At 33.1% G+C, this 22,243-nt stretch overlaps 1 protein-coding gene across 2 annotated transcripts in view; it reads right to left on the minus strand.

Annotated features, from left to right (window-relative positions):
• The window catches only part of CSMD3 (CUB and Sushi multiple domains 3), a 1,379,111-nt gene that overhangs the window by 425,070 nt on the left and 931,798 nt on the right, over nt 1–22,243 (minus strand). For both annotated transcript variants that reach the window (XM_004372959.1, XM_004372958.1), the window contains 3 exons: nt 15,347–15,534; nt 8,014–8,202; nt 1,240–1,356 (listed from right to left, as the gene is read on the minus strand). In XM_004372959.1, the coding sequence (XP_004373016.1) occupies nt 1,240–1,356; nt 8,014–8,202; nt 15,347–15,534 (494 nt within the window). The remainder of the gene's footprint in view (nt 1–1,239; nt 1,357–8,013; nt 8,203–15,346; nt 15,535–22,243) is intronic.

The raw sequence follows: 22,243 nt of genomic DNA on the forward strand, positions 1-22,243 counted from the left end.
CCGAAAAAAAAAAAAAAAAAAAAAAAAAGCCAACTGTATCAAAAAAATGGCATTGAAGAAGCCATCTGGTGTGGGCAGGGCAAATCCAAGCAGCACATAGCTGGTGCCTACCTGACCAAGCAACTGTGGCCCACTGGGAAGCAGTGGAGGCTGAGCATGGGGAAGAAGGGTGGGGGATTTATTGCTGGTTACTGAGTGCTCTGTCTCCTGCTGGGAGCTGCCTTCCCATACTCCCTGTCCACAGATTTCAGTGGTTTGAGGAGTCCAAGATGGTGAATATGAGCCGTGTTAGCTGATAGGTTACCTCCACTCTGTATCTCTTCTCGCTCTCTGTTATCTGGCAGTGTCTTATTCTATTTGGTGCTTGGTTGAGTTCTTTATCTCTTCATTTGATGCTTAGGGTTCCACGATTGACATTTGTCTCTGTTTTACTTAGTTTTTTGGGTCTTTTCTATGGAGAGATGGCATGGTGCTTCTATCTATAACACCATTTTAGCTCTACCTCCTCCAGGTAAATAATTATAATCTATTTTTGTTTTGATATGTTAGGATGGCTATTTTCCCATTGTTAAGTTGTTACCTTGATCAATTACATTGCTAATTTATTAGTCTTGATGTATTGCATGAATGAATCTATTTAGTACTGCAGGGCTTTTCATCTATTTGATCAAGGGACATTTATTAACATCTACTGTATTCAGAGGGTAATTTTACACTCCAGTTCAATCCTGTGAAATATATCTGCAGTTCTGTATTAGGGAAATAGAGACACAAGTATTTTCTTGAGTGGTTATAAATTCATATGAGGAATAAATTGTAGTAAATAAACATAAGCATTTTCAAAAGAAGTGTACTGTCTGTTTTACAATTGGCTCAGGATTTCATATCATCTTTTTATTCCCCTTTGAACTTCTGAAATAAACCTCTTAACACTATGCAGAGACAAAAGCCATCCTATTTGATATTTTGTTGATATGAAAATTCCAAATACCATTAATATATAAAAAATAAATATGTCTTATAGAACCATTTTTCTAAAAACATGAACATATAATACTACAGAAAAGTAAATACAATCCTCTGCAGCATCTACTCAAATTGAATTTTGTTTATGGAATATTTTAGTACTGATCTGTTTCTGCTCATGCAAAATGACATTGTAAAGGACATAATGAAATAAAAATAGATGAAATGAAAATTCAGAAGATAGCCCAATTATCATTGCATAAGTCATATTACCTTTTCCATGAGTTACATCAACAGTCCATGTACAATTCAGAGAATTTGGATAAAATTCAGGGTAGCCAGGTGATAAGATTGTTCCACTAGGGCCTCTAACATCTCCTCCACATAATGCTGAGAATACAAAGAAATAGTCATATGATCAGTCCCAGTTTAGAGAGGCAGAGGCTGAACAAATCTCTTATCTCCTCTCTTGAAACAGGATGAGTTTGATTCTTTTTGCCTATGCTACTTCCTGGTAATAACAGCAGTGTGTAAAGACTTCTTCCAAAACTAGGAAATCATTTTATCCATTGCAACACCAGAGAAGAAAAAGAGGTATTTAATAGCCTCTGAGAATTAATACTGGTCTCAAAAGAATATAGCTCAACTTTCCACATTTGAATATGAAGTACGTGTTTATCTTATACATTTCTAAGTATCCGCAAAATTTGCATAAATTGGTTGGAAATTAAACATGAGTAATTAATTGTTTAGCAGCCCCTTTCATTAATCATTAGGGAAATAAATTGTTAATTATAGATTTCTAAAGGGTTATGTTGTATACTTCATAGGATTCCTTTTAAAAAAGTGAAGTAACTCGTAAAGTTGTGAACGCTGCTTTTGCACTCTGCAATTTTCTCGGAAATTACCATGAATTAAAAGGAACTGGGGGAGGTACAGATTTGTAAGTAGCTATCGCAAGATAATCAAAATAAATAAATGTTCATGAAATGAGATTAAATAAACTAAAATTTAACTCAATATTCACAAATCACAGTTTATAATATCTGTTAAAACATTCAACAAACGTCAGTGCTTACAGCATGTCAGACAATGTTACCAGTATTAAAAATTAGAGGAGACCAAGTAAAACTTTATACTGTAATGGGAGCATATGTTCACTCCTTGTTTTATTCCCGTTGGAGAGGCCAGCACTCTTGGATATGGACAAGGGCAGGAGGAAACGTGAAGGCAACATGCCACCTTGGCTGCCTTGATCTTTGCCCATCTTACTGGGGACACCAGAAAAGTCAGTTTTGTCCTTGTCTCATACATTTCTTCTTAGTAGCAATGCTGACTAGGAAAAGAAGTGAGATAATCTGGCTGCTATCCTACATACCTTTCTATAAGTAATATGTCTGCAGTTTCTAGAAGTATTTAAGCAGATAGGCTTGGAGTTATTTATGTAAAAAATAAAAACACTCTTCCCTTTATTACTTATTTTATTCCATCCAGGTTCTTAACCTGTATCTCTTTTGGAGTTGCCTTATAGGCTTCCTGCCTTCAAGGTGAGCTTATGCTTCCAGTCCCATTTATTACCAAAATATTACCTAGTATGTGTGGTTTGGCGAAATGAGCTCCTGTTGAAAGTATTACGGTCCTTCATTGGTAGTATTACTGAACTTTTCAATTTTCTTTCATTTTTCTAAAGCTATATTATGCTTTTGCAATCAATGTAATCACATCACAATGATGATGTAATCACACCACAATGATGATCACATCTAATAATCATTTCCACTATATCTTGCTTATAATGCTGGTGATAAGTTGACCTATTTTTATTTTCCTTGTAATTCAATCTGTTTCTAGACAGAGGACTGCCTCTTTTTTTTCTTATGTTCATTCATTTTTCTTACTTATTTCATTCACTTCTAATATACTATTTTACTTTACTCCTCACCCTGACAGTCAGACAAAATAGTCAAAAATTGCAACACAGTATGAACTTGTTGAGTGAAATGTGATGAGTGAGAGTGCTCCACTGAATTAAAACCTGTAATGTTTATCTGAAAGGACTATACCTCATTTAGCTAAAGTAAAACTTTTCAGTGAACAGAAGGATCAAAATTAAGAGACCAAAATTCAGGTAAATAATCAAAAAGAGAAACTTTTAGAAACTACATCACATATGTGACCCTGTGTGTGGATATGTGTGTATATGAGTGTGTGTGTATACAGTGAGTAGAGAGAACTTTCTTCTATACACCAAGATTCCTTTGGATAAAGCTACTTTGTCAAGGATCCTACCTCCTGTACTTGGAGACTTCCTTAGGAATTTTCTGTCGTCAAGCTGATCCCACCACAACTGTGTAGAAGGTGGGAGCTAAGGGACCATTCTTTGGGTAAATAATTAAAGCTAATGATATGGACTGAATTGTACATACCCCCTCATCCCAATGTGGTTGAATTACTAACCTCCCTCTTGCTGTAAATATGACCCTGTTTGCAAATAGGGTTTTTCTTTCGTCTGTTAATGAGGTCATACAAGTGCAGACCGGATTCTAAACCTAATCACTTCTGAGCTATAAAAAAATCCAGAATAGACAGAGACTCAGGCAAAGGGGAAGACAGATGCCCTATGAAGATTGTCTACAAGCCAAGGAATGCCAAGGAACCAAGTTACATCCTGGAATACTAACAAGGAAGGAATCGACGTGGCTGAGACCCTAATTTGGACTTTCAGCCTCCAGAACTGTGAGAAAATAAATTCCTGTTTTTTAAAGCCACTCACTTGTGGTATTTCTGTTATGGTTGCACTAGTAAATTAAGACATTAAGTAATATATAAATTAAAATATTTAAGAGAACTGGGTTATCGACCAGTAGCTAATATATTATTAATGAAAATTCATACTGTTACTTTGACTATAATCAGGATGGCAAAATATAGAGTACATTATTATGACACAGTAGAGGTTCTTATTATTTGAGAATAGCTAGTACTGGACAAACACTTTGAGGGGAATTTATTTAACAATACAATTCTCTAGAAAGTAGTGCAGAAAACTTGTAGATTTTTAATTGCTAGATGAAACTAAAAACATGAAAACAAATGTACTTTATTTTAAAACTTAAGATAGAATTATGACTATTTACTAGTTCTTAGAGAAAACAAAACCAAGCCCATTGAACTTACAGTGTGCCCAGCACTATTCTTCAGACTGTACATATATTAACACAATAAACTCCCATAACATCCTATGAGAAAAGTACAGTTTACATATGATAAAGCAAGTACTTAGAGAATACGTGCAGTCTGTGCCAGGGTTCACGTTCTTAAGCAGGCTCTTGAACCAAGTATTGATTTTTTTTTTATGTCATATATTATTTTTCCAACCAAAAAAAATACATCACTTATGTTTGATTTTGTAGCACCCCCAAAAGGGATCAATTTATATAAAAATTATTCTAGGGAGTCATCTTTTTCTCAAAGATTCATTTAATCTTCTCATCTTCAAATCACTCTCTTTTTAAGCACCTAACATCTAACATGTCAGTATCCTTGACAATTTTGTTACCTTTAATAGGTTTATCTCTTTTAGAGTCTTATCTGCTAATGGTTTTGTGTGTGATTGAAACAGTTTTCCATCATTATCAGCCTGATTATTTCCATCAACCTAGTAAACTTTCTAAATGAGATCATTTTACATTCAAATGTTTTGAATTGTATTTGCTTTACATTGTTGGCTTTTTGAACAATCATGAACAATTGATGTAATAGGCAGTGATAGATGTTTGGAAGTTTGTTTGTGTTGGATTAATTTTATAAGTAGTCAGTTCCTTACTAAATATTCTCCCAATCTGTTGATGTTTGCTTCCCTAAGAGTCTTCAAACTTAAGACTTGGGGACTCAAATACTGGATATTTATGTGACAACGGTCCTTCCTACGATAATAACAAGAAAAGTGTAAAAATAAACCAGAAATAGCCTGTTAGAATCAGTTATGAGAGTCCTAAAATATTAAGATAAAAGGGAGTTTTGAGTTTTTATATGTGATATTTTGTTTTTGTCTTCAGATAGGAAAAGGAATTCAAATTTACTGTAAAACTCCAAGAAGAAATTACTTTAAAAGGAATGCTGAGAACTAAGTCAGTTCTGGACAATATATAGGCCATTCATATAGTAAACTTCATTAGAACAAGGGTGTCTAAAAAGGATGTCATGGATCTCCTGTCTTGTCCTCTTCTGAAGGAATCTCAAATTATTCCAACTAATTGATGCTATATATCTTTAGGGATACAGACACTTATGTAACAGACAAAATAGGTTTGTGTGTGTCCTTGTAGATAGTAAATAGACAAATTGCGTATCAAATGAAATCCTGAAATACTGCAAGAACTCAGGGAGTGGTAAAATATATATGAAAAACTAGTTACTTTATATGACGGCAAATAAAAACAAAAGCAGCACCTAAGGAAAAAGACCAGTGGCATGGCAAAGTTAGAGTGACAGCCAAAATATGACATTCAGTAATCTTGGCTGGTAACTTTTTTTCTCTCTCTGATTTTTGCCATACATTATCACTGCCTTATCAAATAATGACAAGTATCCATTAGGGTTTTGGAATTGCAATGTTTCCTCAAAAGCTAAGCCTTTGAATATAATTTCCCAGACCTATAAAACTCCACCTTGCCCTTGGTAGTGATACACACCTAGGCAGTGCTATCCTGTCTGTATCTAAAACAACAATTTCTAGCCTGGGATTCATCAAAATAATTTGAATATTGCAATACAGTATGGGCATATTCACCTACTACAAATCCCATCACCATTTTTTGTTTGCTTATTTTTAACCAACAGATGGTTTTGAGATAGCAAAAATTGCTGTAAGAAATATTCAAGTATAGAACTATGGGGTCTAGGAAAAGTAGAGAGCACACCCAGTTATTTTGTCCAAGGAAGACATAATCCAGTCACTGGCCTTTAAAGATTGTCTAGGATTTTGGTAAGCGTAGTTGAGGGAAGGGCTAGGATATTCCAGGAAGAAGGAGCAACATTAACTAACGAAAGCAAAATGCAGAAAGTATATATCCAAAATCACAATATAGTGAGTGTTCCCCTAAGGCTGGAATATATAGTTCATTCATTTCATTCATTTTATTTATTCATTCAACCAAGATTTATTGAGCACCTTCTATCTGACAGGAACTGTTCTTCACATTAAGGATACAACACTGAACATAAGAAAGTCTGTGTCACATGGAGCTTACATTCTGGTAGGAAAACAGACAACAAACAAATACTCAAAGATAACATCAGAATGGCAAATATCATGAATAGAAGTATAAGTTGCATGGCCAAACCAAAAAAACAATCCACTGCTATCGAGTTGATTCTGACACATAGCGACCCTATAGGAAAGAGTAGAACTTCCCCATAGGGTTTCCAAGGAGCAGCGGTGGACTCAAACTGCCAACCTTTTGGTTAGCAGTCAGTCGAGCTCTTAACCACTGCACCACCAGGTCGGGATTACTATTTTGTATAGAGTAAACAATGAGATGGTGCTTAAGTGACCAGCAAATGAAATTAGCAAGTTAGTCATGTGACTATATGGGAGACTAATGTTTCAGGAAGAAGGAAGAAGGTGCAGGGGTGAGAGGATTTTAGGAGGTGTTATGTCTCATCTTTGAGAAGCAGCAAGGAGATGCATGTAGCTGGAATGGAGTGGCATGAATGAGTGGGAGATTGATGAGAGATGAGGTGTGGGAAGCAGGCAGGACCCAGATGACCTGGGGACTGTTAGGTTACATCTTTGGATTTCATTCTGCCTGGAATGGAAAAAGAACTAATGTTCTGAGAAAGGTTCTGCCATAAGCTATAAAAGGTTTACTTTGGCTGGTCTGTGGAAAGTAGACTAAAGGGATCAAGAAGGGAAACAAAGAGACCCAATAAGAAGTGAAAGTTGAAAGATAAGGTATCAAATTTACTGAATAGTACAAAATAGTAACTGAACCATTTCTGACTTGAGGTTCAAGGATCCTTAGTCAACAGTAAAAGATGATGAATGTATAAAGGATCATTTTTTATTCATAAACTTAAGTACACAGCAAACAGAATTGAATTCAAAGTACTCCTTTCATATGAGATAACTGAGAGCAGAAAAGAGTAATGATCTTTACTACATGAACTACATTCCAAGTATTTCAGAGTATCCATAAACTATTTAAACAGCTATATTTATTTTTAAAGAAAATCTTTAAAATAAATATGTGTCATTACTGAGGAAAGAGAAACAAGTCTAGCATTGTGCTTGCATTTTAAAGAATTTTAGTATTGTGGAGAAAGCAGATGGGAGGCAGTGTAGTAGTGGATGTGCGCATAGGCCTTGAAAACAAGACGTATAGAAGCTGGAAATAGTGCTTTAACAGACATTAAAGCTAAAAATTAAATTACGCATAGGTTTACATTATATGTGCTTTTTGGCAGAGTAAGTAAGAAAGCACATCCCAATCTCAGGGGAAGTAGTTCCTTCCACTGTATTTCTATGTGTTTCCTGGCAAATAAATCCTTTCTGATTTATTCTCCTTGAAACAAAGAAGTAGCAAGGACATTAGTATATGAGTTATTATAACCAGGAACCACAGGCAGTCTGGATAAATTGCCATGATGTTTTATAGCTAAGTAGAAATTTTGGGGGATAGACTCATCTGCCATTTGGAATAGCAGATGATGCCTTCCAGGAAGGAGGCAAATGCCCTGTTACTTCGATGCATTCATCTCAGACCAACCTGGCGTTTTCACTTAATTTTGTCAAAGGGTTCAAATACACAATACGTATTTAAAATGGCTATATCAATATATTTAAAGACTATATTTATCATTGTTATCAGTTATCAATACTCTATTTTATTATTGGTTTGATAACATAAAGTTGCCAAAATTCAAGATATTCTTTAAAAAGTATGAAACATTTATAGTTATGTTGAACAACATTTTATAAAGACTATGGCAATTTCATTTTTTGTTTATAAATCAGCATGTTTTGCATATTGAATGAGTTCTTACCATCACAAGTTGGGAGTGGATGACTCCACCAGTGGTTTTTTTCACAAAGAAGGGGCTCTTCATGGCTCAGTCTGTATCCTGGATCACAACTAAATGAAACAGTAGAACCAATGGAGAAATCATGGCCATAGCGACGGCCATGTACTGGTATGCCAGGGTCCAAGCAAGAATAAGTGTTCACTGTAACACCTGGGAAACAAAGGAAATACAACACAGAGTAAGCTTGAGGGTAATTAGAATTGCTGAAAAGGATTCCTATTTCTTCAAATGATTGCTAGTGATGATTTAGCAATTGTTTATGTACTCATAGTGTCATTTAAAAAAAAAAATCAGCAATGTATTTGAAAAGGTTTTTTTTGACATTTCCTACCAACAAGGGTCAAATTCAGCCATTTAATTACATAAGACCTAATGAAAATGTATAATTATCTAATGTATTTTGTATTGTTAGCTTCCTTTTTAAAAATTATTTTAAACAAAGTAATAAATGTTATTATATTACAGGCACAGTTATAAATATTTTATAAACATGGCCTCACTTAAACATTAAAAGGATCTTATGAAATTAGTTTTATCATTAAAACTCTATTTTATTGTTTAGGAAACACTTGATTCCTTGACCATAACCAATATTATACTCAAAGTATAATAATTTATGTGTAACAGTGTTCAATAATATACTTAATATTTATAATGTTTTTAAAATTTTAAAACAATTTTTAAATTGGAAGTTCATAATTTTAATAGAAATTTTTTTTAAAAAAAGCATATTTCAGTACCTTTCTATGTACCCTTCTAATTACACCAGTATTTTCTAAGTAAAATAGTCCAATTGCTCTGGTACCTGCTTGTCTGAGTTTTCAATAGTCTGTAGTGTACTTTGGTTTCTCTCAGTGATAATCTTCCTTGTGATTTACAATCCTTAGCATTCCCCCTAATAACATGACGCTGATTTTTCCCTAAAGTACGGTTTCTCATACTCGGCATTTCAGACTAGATATTTCTTTTTTGTGGGAAGCTTTTCTTGTGTATTGTAGGATGTTTACTGCATCCCTGGCCTGCACCCACTAGATGCCAGTAGCAGTCTCTAGTGTGACAACCAACAATGTCTCTAGATATTGCCAAAGGTCCCCTGTCACAAAATTGCCCCAGTTATGTGCTGATACACGTATAAGGTGAGAACTGCTGATATAAGGTATAATAAACAATTATCTTATTTTTCCTAAATGGAAAATTTAAATAATGAATAAACTCTATATTTTAAAAATATAGTAATTAGTATCTTCAAAGTTGTATAATTATTTTAAAAACACATTCATATGAGAAAATATTTATTTGTACCAGCTACCTAATTTCAAAAAGAAGCTAAACAAAATACAAAAAAAAAAAAATAGAAGTTTTATATGTCCAGACAGTCCCCGGGTTAGGAACGTCCCACTTACAAACAACTCCTACTTGCCCTTTAATGCTATGTAAGTCTGTCCTCGCTTTGAAACCACTGACACAACCTCTCCTCCCAACAAATTCTTCATCACAATCACCTTCACCTGTTGCACCTGCAGCTTTTAAATCATTGAAAAGGCTTAGAGCCTCTTCTTGGACTAACCCAAAAACCAAACCCATTGCCACTGAGTCAATTCCAACCCACAGAGAACTAAAGTAAGGCTAATAAGAACTGCATGCACCTGTTCCAACTTACCTACAAATTCGACTTAAAGACATATTTAGGAATGAATCTTGTTCGTAACCTGGGGACTGCCAGTACTTAAAAATGTACAATTTGCCTATTTAAAATTAAATATCTATTTTTTGTTTAGTATTTTGTTCAGCTTTTTTTAAAAAAATTAGGTAGCTAATACAAATAAATATTTTCTCATGTGTTATATATATATGTCATATATGTACATATATAAACATTTATATATAGCATTTGGAGCACTGGTGGTGCAGTGGTTAAGAGCTGGGCTGCAAACTGAAAGGTTGGCAGTTCAAATCTACCAGCCGCTCCTTGGGGCAGTTCTGTTCTATCTTGAAGGCAATGGGTTATTATACAGCATTTGATTTGTTGCTTTGGGTGAGAAAGGAAAATATAACAGAGAACATTTTATCTTCATCATAGCTACTTTTACCTACAAGATTCCTCTTTTTAGTCAATGTGACCATTATTTTTTGGCACCCAAGACTTTGAACCCTCATCCATCTTTGACTCTCTGTCATTCTTTTTTTTCCCACAAAATATATCTGAAATCTACACTCTGTATAGAAAAGTATAATATCATTTACTACTTCCCTTACGTTATTTATGGCCTTCATTATTTCAAGTCTATAAAACAATAATATCTGGCCTTTCCATATTTTTTCACCTCTAATCTATTCTATATACAATTTTTGCCGTATAAATCCATAAAGCATGTTATTTCATTGCTTATATATCCTACTGCTGATGACACCAAGTTCAATGTTATCACCTTGAAATTCAAGACTCCCAAATTGGACTCTACTATTCTTAACTATTACCTCCAATGATCATTCTTTATTCCAGTCAGGTAAGTCTCCTCACTACCTTTCTAATGCATTATTCTAATTACAGGTTTTATGCTGCTATGTACGTTGATTTCTTTCTCTTCACAAATACCCTCAGTTGTCACCTTAACCTATGCAATCTTCTCTATTTTCACCAACAAACTCAGACCCTTCTTCAGGCCTTGGTCTTCTTCAAATGTTCCAGCTCACATATAACTTTTCATTACCCAAAACTCTTATAATGTAGTGAAATTTTATGCACTAAAAGAAATAGGGGTTTGAAGAAGTCATATGCAATGTAACTTATGGTCAAAGCAAAATCATGAAAATTTCATTATCCAAAAGTGTTTTTAAATGTTTTCATATTACCCAGAGTAAAGGTCAATGAATAGCATAGGATTAATAATTTCATTTGTCCTTTTCTCCTAAACTGATAGAGACATAAAATAATACATTTCTTCGATTTCTATCACCATGCTGTGTAGCTTCAACAGTCACAGAATAAATTCTAAAGACATATTTCCTAATTGATTCACAAGCAAATAACTGAAGGCAATAAAAATGTAGCAATATTGAGAAAATTAGAAAGATCATGGTAGCCAAATATCAATAGGATTTATTAACAAAAAGTTGGTATTAAAACTTACCTAGTAATTGGTAATAAGTAATTTTACAAGATTCTTAAATTTTAACAGTGTACAAAATCTGCAAAAGTCCATGTTGGCATTCTGTCACATGGCATGCCCATTTTCTCATTAGTTTCTAGAACTTGTTTTTTTAAAAAATGGAATCTCAAAATAAGCTTTCTGCTTACTTACTTATTCCATTAATTAAAATATTTGAACATTTTAAGTTTTGGTTTCTCCACCCTGACTCCATGTATACTGACCTTAAGTATAACAACTACTCTTTAAGCTGTACATTGTTTTAGATGTCAACCATTTTCCATAATTAGAAAAGAGAAATGTATCCATACATGTGTAAGAAAAAAATACATCTTTGGAGATGGATATTTGTGTCCATGGGTTTGTTCTGTATTCATTTATAATTTTAATGTTTTACATAATACTTAGATATCTAAGAAGATTTCAAACAATACAATATAATTTATAGAGTGATTGTTCTTAAAAGGAAAAAAAAATACTGAAACAAAAAAAGGTTTATTTTCTTAAATTCTACACTATATTGTTGTTGTTGCTATTTTTAATGTTTTTTGAAAACTATTAATAGCTTTATAGTAACCTCTCTGCAATCTCCCTATTTTCAAACGAATGGAAACCAAACCAAACCTGTTGCCGTCGAGTCGTTTCCATTTCATAGCAACCCTACAGGATAGACTAGAATCGCCCCCATAAGGCACCCAGGGAGTGGCTGGTGAATTCAAACTGCTGACCTTTTGGTTAGCAGCTGAGCTCATAACCACTGAGCCACCAGGGCCCAAGAGGAATGGAGAGCAGGGTTAAAAATTGCCCTGGGAAAGGGAAAAAAATGGTAACTTGGAGTACACGCAATGGTGGCATTGCAAGAAACCCTTCCAATAGCATTTCCATTGGAGACAATTGTTTTTCTTTTAATGTATGTAATTAACAAAAATAGAAATTCATTAAATGCCAAATACATTTTTAATGTTTTAATAAGTAATCTACTGATTTTGAGGTTTGTGAATGGTTCATTTAAAAAGACATTTTGGTCCAGGCAAACAGAAGCCAATTATTGTACCTTGGATGGCTGCTTGCAAAATTTTAGGACCCCAGGAACTGCACAATCAACTAAGAAGAAGAGTTAGGAACAAGGGGAGGAGATGGAATGTGTGGCTTTTTTCCTCCATGAACAACTGCCACATTTGCCATGAGACCAGAACTGGATGGTCCCCGACTACCATTCCTAAACACTTTGATCAAAAATTCAATAGAAAAATACTGATGAAAAGTGGGAAAATGCAGAACAGAATTTCAAATTCTCATGGGCTCCAGACTTCCTGGAGTCATGGAGGCTGGGTGAACCCTTGAAACTATTGTCCTGAGATAATCTTTAAACCTTAAACCAAAATTGTCCCCTGAAGTCTTCTCAAAACCAAATAATAATTTAGCTTAACTAGTAAAAATGTTTGCCTTGGGCATTATGCTCTTGTAAGAACTATCTATATGTGATCAAACTGACAACAGCAACTCACAAGATTAGAAAGGAATCTTAGGGTGCAGTAAGTTTATTTTAATGGGGGAGGAACAACTCAGAAAAGTAGGGTGAGAATGGTTATACAACTCAAAGAATATGATCAATGTCACTAAACTGAACATGTAGAAATTGTTGACTTATTAGATGTTTTGCTGTGTATATTCTCAACAACAACAACAAAATAATAAAATAATACAGTTTGGTTACCTTCTGCTTGGAAAACTTAGAGACTACTGACAGGAGAGAATTTTGGTTTGTTTCCCCAATAAGAAAGGATGGGAGATTATCTCACAATAGTAAATAAGTCACAAGATTAATAGAATAAAAATGAGAGAAATAGATCTCCTGTAAACTAATTTAAATAGAAGGTTATTGCCTCCTGGCCAGATTTGAGCAAAAGCAGTATCAGGTGTGTCTCTGAGCAACACCAGGCTCTCTCAGCTCTTAAGTTCCACTTGTCTTTTTATGCACTAGCCCTCTATAATAACCTGGAATATGTCAACCAGGTGACAGACTTGCTTACTGAAGGTATCTCATTTTTGTTCCTCATTTGATTAGTTTTTTGTAGGAAAAAACATAAGAGCTATCATTTATTGACAGATTACTGCATGTCAACCCTGACGCTGACACTTTGCATGCATAGCTTCATTTAATCCTTAAAACAACAGCCCTGTGTTTGGCACGTGATAGAGATAATAGACAATGAGCTGTATTGAATGTGATTTACTGGGCAGTGAACTACACTACCTTTGTACTATATTGATACAAATTAACTGCTGGTAGGAATTCTAATTAATTTCAAAATGAATTTCAAAAAATGACTCACTGCAACTCAGCTTTCACAAATACATGTTAAACTAAAGATATCAATTAAGGTCTTCCAGTTCATTGGAATTACCAAGTATGTGCAAATCTGCTTGTCGAGTTTTACAATAATATTTAGGAAGTATACTTCCTTGTCATAGTGATCTAAACAAGAAAAGGTAATGTAATCAAACAATACTGTGGATAAGAATAATGAAAAAAAGCAATGAATATACATTGATTACTGTTTTAAAAACCCGTAAGTCCATTAAACATATTTGCTGACAAGAAACACTCAATAGAGAACATAAAGTGGTAAACTTCAAATGCAGAAAGGTTTTCTTCTGTGTGTGTGTGAGGTGAGTGGCAGTGAGGATAGAATGGAATATATATAGAAATAATATACCCATTCCTCACTTATCGACATGGTTAGGTTCTAAAGACCAGATCGTTACACAAAAATTGGTATTATGCAAAAATGGAGGATGACCACATCAGATCACAAAGTAGAAGATGAGTACATCATCACATAATTGCTAAATTACATCATTACATACTGCAAACCACTGAAAATTATGGCTCAGCCAAGTTGACACATAACCTTAGCAATTGCAGCCAGCGTCTCATCTTGCACCTTGGCATTCATTACTGCCATACATACATTGTTAATGCACAAAATAGATAGTAAATTTTTTACTATTGTCATAAATATGAAATATTGGATAATGAGATAGTCAATAAGTGACAAGTAGGTGCATAATATCTATATATCTGCATTTGATATAAAGATAAATTTCTTGCAATAATCCTCTGATGTTTGCTTTTATGTTCATTCACAAAAATTGTTTTTCATCAAAGGTATATGACAATGTATTTCCATATGAAAATGTGTGCATATGTGAGTTTCTATATGTATATACTTACTCATACACAATATGCAGTATATCCACACACATATAAATATATAAGATGGTTATAAATAAAAATGAGTTTTGATTCTATGTATGTACCAGCATCAAACAACATTTTTTTATAAATCTGAAATACTTTATACTTTTTAAACAAAATATAATCTTTTACATGAGATTATTATAAGCTGATTCCAACACTGCGAATTATAACTTGGAGCCCCGGTGGTGCAGTGATTAAGAGCTACGGCTGCTAACCAAAAGGTCAACAGTTCAAATCCACCAGAGGCACCTTGGAAACCTTATGGGGCAGTTCTACTCAGTCCTATAGGGTCGCTATTAGTCGAAATCGACTCAAGAGCAATGAGTTTGGTTTTTGGTTGTAATAGTCTTTGACTAGTTTTGCTAATCAGATTTGACTATATATGCCTTTTTTATTTCTAATGTTAATGTAATTTTTAAGTTTTTATACAAAATAATACAATCGAATATTTTCAATGGAAAATGTCTTTAATTTGATGAGTAAAATATAAATAATGATTGAATTTATGAAACAAATACTAAAAGAATATATCATTGTTCATACATAAGTCTTAGACTGACATTGACTGCCTTTTGTCTATTTTTTAGAACTGTACACAAATAATGAGTATATGAACTCATTTTGAAAAATTGTTATTTGATACCACTGACATTTTGTTATTATTTCCTTTCATAATGGTATTAGGTAGATATTGTTGGAAAATTTATGCAGAATTTAATACAGCACACACCTTTCAAACCATTAGCAGTCTCATACATCAAGGAAAGCTCTGATTCTTTTTAAAAAAAATAAAGCTACTAGTTCTTTTATTGATATGACGGTAATATCAAATATAGGAAAAAACAGATGGGGAAATCAAAGAAAACTGGGCATTACTTACTTTCATAATGAATCTTGAAACCATTATTAGAACGGCTGTTGTCTGTTGTAAATAGAAGGTATATAAAATTACTGCTACTAAATAGAAACTGGGGCACTTGCGTGCCATTGTAAGATCCAAGCAAGGGTGACAGAAGATTTGGTCCATCATGAACTTCCAGAACATCATAATTCAATTCAGTCTGAAATCTAAGTTTCAGAGACACATGAAAATATATTTATTAGCGTAACACTATATAAGAAAGTAATGCTTTAAATTGCTACTTATATTGCCATCTAAATTTTTACCATTGTATTTTATAATTTTTCTTTCACTGATCTAATATCCATGACACCATTTAAGACCCCATCATTTGTAAATACCAAACTTACAAGCTCTTATTCCTATAGAAAATTATTATTTAAAGCTATGTGTATACACTTGTTTTTCATAAGAAAGATTTCTTTCAAATGTTCCAGATTATCCTTACTAAATGGTATTTACGTTAACCAAACGTGTTTTTGGAGTCACCTAATTTTTTTTTTTTCCTTTCTCATTTTTTATGGAAAACTGTGATTTACACATATATTTTATTCACATAACCAGGTCCTCATCTTAAAAGCAGATATATTTCAATCCTTATCTCTGCTTTTTATAGGGTTTTCTTTTTTGACAAATACTCAAAATAGGGCATTAAAATTTATATAGTTTGTATTTAAAAAGAGAAATTTTAATTATAAGTAGGTAATAATGATATGGTGTTGTAATTAAAGTTTACTAAGTGCCTGAAACTCTGCTAAATGCCTTATACATATTAGTTTATTTAATCTTTATACTAACCCTATAAAATAGATCTATTATACACCCACTTTGCAGATAAGAAAATTGATGCCTAAAGAACTTAAACAGTATTAAATTAGACCTCAAACTCAAGTCTTGCTGACTGTTAACACTATGCTGTGGTGACTGATTTTATCGTTACAATTTTTGGTTGTTATTGCTGCTGTTAAGGGGCCCTGGTGGGACAACGGTTAAGTACTCGGCTGCTAACTGAAAGGTAGGTAGTTCAAACCCACCAGTGGCTCTATGGGAGAAAAGACCTAATATTCTCTTCCTGTAAACATTATAGCCTAGGAAACCCTATGGGACAGTTCTACTCTGTTCTATAGTGTGGCTATGAGTCAGAATTGACTCAATGGCACACAATGACAATAACACAACATTGCTACTGCTGTTGTCAATTTTTTAAAGATACAGTTATTTCATAAAATGCAATCATCACAGAGCTACTTTTAATGTAAACAAGATATATATTGAAAAATAGCATTTTGTATTCTTTCCTTATACTTCAAGGTTATACTGAATTCTGAGTCTGGATTAGAGATTTTAACTATGCAAACAAATAACTGAGCATCTTATTCCCTTGCCCAGGAAGATCCTGAAAGCTGGGAAATTCTCCTAACTTCACCAAGATTTTCCTACACGTCTTTCAGTTTTCAGTTCAAATATTTCCCCAGGAAGACCTTCTCTGACCTCACAGTGTAGGTTAGTTTCCCTACTATACTGCCACAATTTACTTTGCCTTTTGTGACACTCATCACAGTTGTGTTTTCTTGGTTGACAAATATCTTCCCAAAGAGTATATAAACTCCATGAAGTAGGGTAGGGTATGTTTTGTCAATGCTTTGCATGTAACAGGCTTTCAATAAATATTAATTGAATAAATGAAAGAATGAATGTATTTTAAGACAAAAATATCTTTGTTTTTTCTAGGGTAGTTACCAACTTTAAAAAAAGCACTCAATATATTTGGATACTTCAGTGTTAATAATGCATTTTCACCTTTTTAAAAGGCATCTTTCAATATATTTTTAGTATGTTATTTCTCTAGCTGTCTCCAGTATACTTTTAAAAATAATTTTCAGTTGTAAAGTCCATAAATTTTCAGTCACTTTCATTATTACACTTATAAGTCTTTTCCAGTATATACTATAAGCTTAAACCACATTATTCCTCAAAAAACAAACAAAAAAACCCCACAAAACAAATAAAACTCAAAACCTGATCAAAACAAATATCTAGAACTAAATGAATGGATAATAAAAAAGTAAGGAACTCTATTTTATAAAATCTGTGATATAATTACCAACATGATACATAGTAGTCAAAATTAAGTGTATAATATCATTTAATTAGTGCAATTGAAATATTTTTTAAATTCGTTATATCTGTTATATTCCGCTAAGCAACATACTTATTAAATTCTTTTTGTAAATTTAGCTTACTTCTAGTTTTGCAACCTAGAATAGATAGCATTCATCTAAAGTAACTTTTACAATAATATAATGTAAAGGAGGAAATACATTGGAACACATTACATCCTTTAAATAAATAATGAGGCAGTTATACATTGTGAATCCGTTATTTGGTTACTTCATAGTCAGTCTATTCTGAGTACTGAAATTGGAGTTTCACTTTGATAGCTAGTCATCTGACAACAACCAAATTAAAATGCATCGAAGAGTCAGAGATTACGTTGAACTGAAACATAAAGAGACTTAATTCTTAATAGAATAGCGAGATTAAACATTGATACAGAGAACACTGTTCAGTGGGAGTGAATTTTAAAAAGAAAATCTCACAGATTTGCCCTTAGGAACTATAAAAATACATTATAATAATGAGGGAAATGAGATAGAGGCACACAATAATTTGAATGTCTGTCATTTTGTGTTTTCAGATAGTTGTATAAATTTCTCATGAATTGTCTCAATCTAGTGTTCATTTGTTTATGACATTAAATGTATTGGTTATGATAAACGAATATTGTAGAACCACTAGATGATATTAAAAATGAAATTGGATCTAATTTGATTCAATTTTTGTTCTCTTTTTAAAAACATTCTTGGTGTAATCCAAACCTGTTCTGAAACCAAATTGAAATAGTCTTCATTAATTTAAAAAGAAAGAAAAACATGCTCTCTGGAAGAACTGATACTGATAGACTAGGGAGTTGAGGACAGAAAAAGAAATAGAAAGACGAGCTTAAGATGCTTGAAAATATTGAGTTAGATATTGAGAAAATTTAGGAATTATGAAGAAAAAACAAAAAAATTCTTCTTTAGATCTTAGAGTAAGACTTGTTAAATGTTTGGCTATGTTAAGAAGAGTTAAACAGTTCAAAAACCACAAGTGTTTATTGGTGTTGTACTTATTTTGTTATACTTATTTTGTTTTGTATTTAATAGGAAATTATATTTAATAAAATTTCATTGACTTAAGCTGCTATAGGGAACAATATCAAATCAACTAATGCTAATATATTTGTTGAATATATGTTAATTATAATAATGTTATTTGCATTTTTTCTGTAGATTAAAGGTAATTAATTGCTACATTTGAGAATATAGAAATAAACCACAAAATTGCTATGCCACCATTCTAATTGGATTCTCTGATTAAAAAAAATCATTTTAAAGCAAGTTAATAGTTCTTCATGAGTAGTGGAAAGTAAGCGGCATAATTCTGTAATCAGTTAAATTAATTATCTGGAACCAACTTACACAAAAATATTCTCAGAATGAGAGGAAGTATTAAAGAGTTGGGAACCAGTGTCCTTACGAGGGTTCAGCTTGAAGTCAGAAAGGAATTAGTTTTTTTTTAAGAAAGGATCTACTATATGTTAGATACTTCACAGATAATACCTTGTTTCTTACAACAACCTTAAGAGGAAAATAAAACACCAAGACATTATTATATAAAGTTCCTAAACCTATACAGGTAGAGCCATATATATCTGATTTTAAAGTGACTATTTTATGCCCCTATCCAAAAATTTTCATTTATTTTTTAACCTGAGGTACCTTGCTCATCCCTTTGCTACTGGGCTACTCCTGACCTATTCAAGATGTGGATTATCTTAAAAGAACCAGTTTTCTGACAAAACACATGAAATACGGAGCACCCTAAAGTAAAATCTCACACCCTTAATGGGTTTTTTGGGTAAAAAAATGGAAGAAGCTATTTAATTTTTTTTCCTTTGAATAGCTGTAACTCAAGATTTTATTGAGAGAGTGTGTGTGAGAGAGTGTGTGTGTGTGTGTGTATGTGGCAGAAAGGCAGATGAAAGACTCAAGCCCCCCCAAAAAATTTTAGTTTAGAACATTTGAAATGATTCAGGACTTTATTTTTTTCAGCCATATAAAGTATGATCCAGAATAAATACATTGATATTTTGTGCCCTGTTTATTCTAAAATAGTGAAAATACAATCAATGAAGTCTTAAAGTACTCTAACTCCTGATTTTTCTAGTGTTTGGGCTAATAAATAAGGAATAGTTGAAAAATGATTGGTATCATGAAGGTGAGGAATTTATGAAGTGTGTAATTCACTCAAGTGGGTAATTAAGGGATTAAGGAAAGCAGCACAGTTGACAAGTTCTGGTCAGTGATGCTCAAGGGGAGGAGCTGAAACATTTGGACAATGATTCCTCCCCTCCAAGCCTGTTCTGGATCACCTACAGGACTGTTTATTGTTCCTGTGCAGAAACCCTAACATTAAAAATCACTTCTCAATCTGACTTCCTTGCTTCCAGCCTAAATTAAAAGATTGGTGTCTCAGTAAACAGCTAAGAGAATAAGAAAGTGGCAGGGTAAAATGTGTTAAGTGATTATAAAGAAATTAAATTAGATTTTTGTCTGTTTGACTAGTATTAAATCTTATAAAGTGTCTGGAAAGATTTTTACCAGGAAGGTAAATTTAGGATGCTCTGACTTATAAACTGTATAAACCTGTTTTCATTGAGTCGCTTCCAACTCATAGCGACCCCATAGGACAGAGTAGAACTGCCCCATAGTTTTCAAGGAGTGCCTGGTGGATTCAAACTGCTGACCTTTTGGTTAGCAGCCATAGATCTTAACCACTATGCCACCAGGGTAAATTGTATAGCGTAAATTAATTCACTTTGGAGAATCCTAAAGGTGTCTATACAAGATAGGCACGCACTGTGCGGAGCAGCAAAGAGGCTCATGTAACTGCCTGTTCAGAGGGATAGAACACACATGTTAAGAACTTTGGACAGAGAAAAACATGCCTTCCAATAAAAGCTCCAGATTAAAAGCTACAGTGTGTGAATGCTCTGAACTGTAGGCATTAGTTTGCAATCAAACTACTTCTCCAGTGGGCAACTCTGCATACCTTACTTTGGGCTTAAAGATACGACATGTTTATTTCTTTACTTAAAGATGATTAACTATTCTCATTAGCAAACCAGAGGACTCTTTTGAACACAAATATACAGTCTGTGTTAATAAAGAATAAACTAACTTGTTATTAATATTATTCCATGCTTATATAGTATTTTAAAATCGAATGAAAGTGTATCAAAAGATGTTATTTTAAAAGTTGACTTCCGTCTGAGTCAGCTGAAGGGGGGGATTTAAATCTTTTTAAAAAAGAACATTGTTCTTTTATTTTGGGAAAAAATGTAATTAGCATACTTAGAAAGAAGGGCAAGATCCATCCCAACTTCTACCTCCTGGATACAGAGATGATTAGAAATGGAGATGGATTTGGGATGAAAGGGGGCCAGAAAAATACAGGCAATCGTTCCTGTGATAGAGATTACCAAGAAATTTTAGGACTACCAAGGCTTGTTCAGTCTTAAATTATTCTAAACTGTGTAATAGCCCTCTTTGGTTATCTCTAGTATTACTATTTTCATGAGAATGAAGGAAGACATACAATTGAGTAGGGAGCAGAGTAATGTTGACAGAGGGCAGCAGAGTCAGTATCTCACAGTGGGATAATTTTGGGAACAGGAATTCAGAGCTATAAGTGAAAAAAAAACACCTTCAGAAATTCCCTAAAAATTTAGGGAGCATCTAGATATCCCACTGTATGTAGGATGGGGCTCCAGCATTTTTATGTGAATATTGAAGGATAATAACTGGTGATAGCTATCCGGGTGATACATGTATGAACTATACAAATATAATAACTCAATTTCAATAACCTTCACAGTGTAACTCCTAATACAAAATTTATGGTTAGCTAAAACAGGAAATACAAAAATCATGTACTTAACTCTATATACATGCATTTAATTAAAATATGAGTTTAATTATGATAGATTGACAAATGTATTAATCCTTCAAATATAATGCTCTAAAGTTTACAAATAAAAAATATGGACTAAATACATGTTCTATTGTCACATATTTTTAAAAAATTATTTAATGATATGATCAATAATAATATGATATACTATGTATTCCAATCTAAATAGCCTTTCCTTGTTATAAAGTAGGGTTGGGTAATTTGGGTTCCACATGGAACAATTTTATTTGATGAAATAAAATTTGATAGTGAATTAATAAGATGTTGTTCAAGCTTCTTTTGAATTGTTATAGCAATCCAGGCCATATCAACTGCTGCATGGAGGATATGGTTGTACTATCACAACAAAAAAACCTACCAAATTATTCTAAACAAAAACTTTTTATACACACAAAGGTCATAGTAAGGTAGGGCAATCCCACATGAAATGTTTAATATTTTACATAGTATAGAGTGTGTGTGTGTGTGTGTGTGTGTGTGTGTGTGTGTGTGTGTGTGTGTAAATGTCAACACTACCACAGACAGATGAATTCAATGAAGAACCTCTTGAATTACAGAAGTATTAAACTGGATGTCTAATATAACATATAACATCTAGGGACCTTTAATATATAGTCCTGTAGGTTAATTTAAAATTCAATCCTCAGGCCATAAGGAAGACATTCTGCTGTATTTATAAGTTTACCATGTGGAGACAATGTTTAAAAGTTTGTTTTTTGTTGTCGTTGTTGTTTGTTTGCTTGTTTAATGTAAAGGGTGGGGAGATATGAAGGAAGGCAACAAAAACTGGGAAAATTTTCA

The sequence above is a fragment of the Trichechus manatus genome, unplaced genomic scaffold (genome assembly GCF_000243295.1).
Source record: "Trichechus manatus latirostris isolate Lorelei unplaced genomic scaffold, TriManLat1.0 scaffold00022, whole genome shotgun sequence".
Classification (NCBI taxonomy): domain Eukaryota; kingdom Metazoa; phylum Chordata; class Mammalia; order Sirenia; family Trichechidae; genus Trichechus; species Trichechus manatus.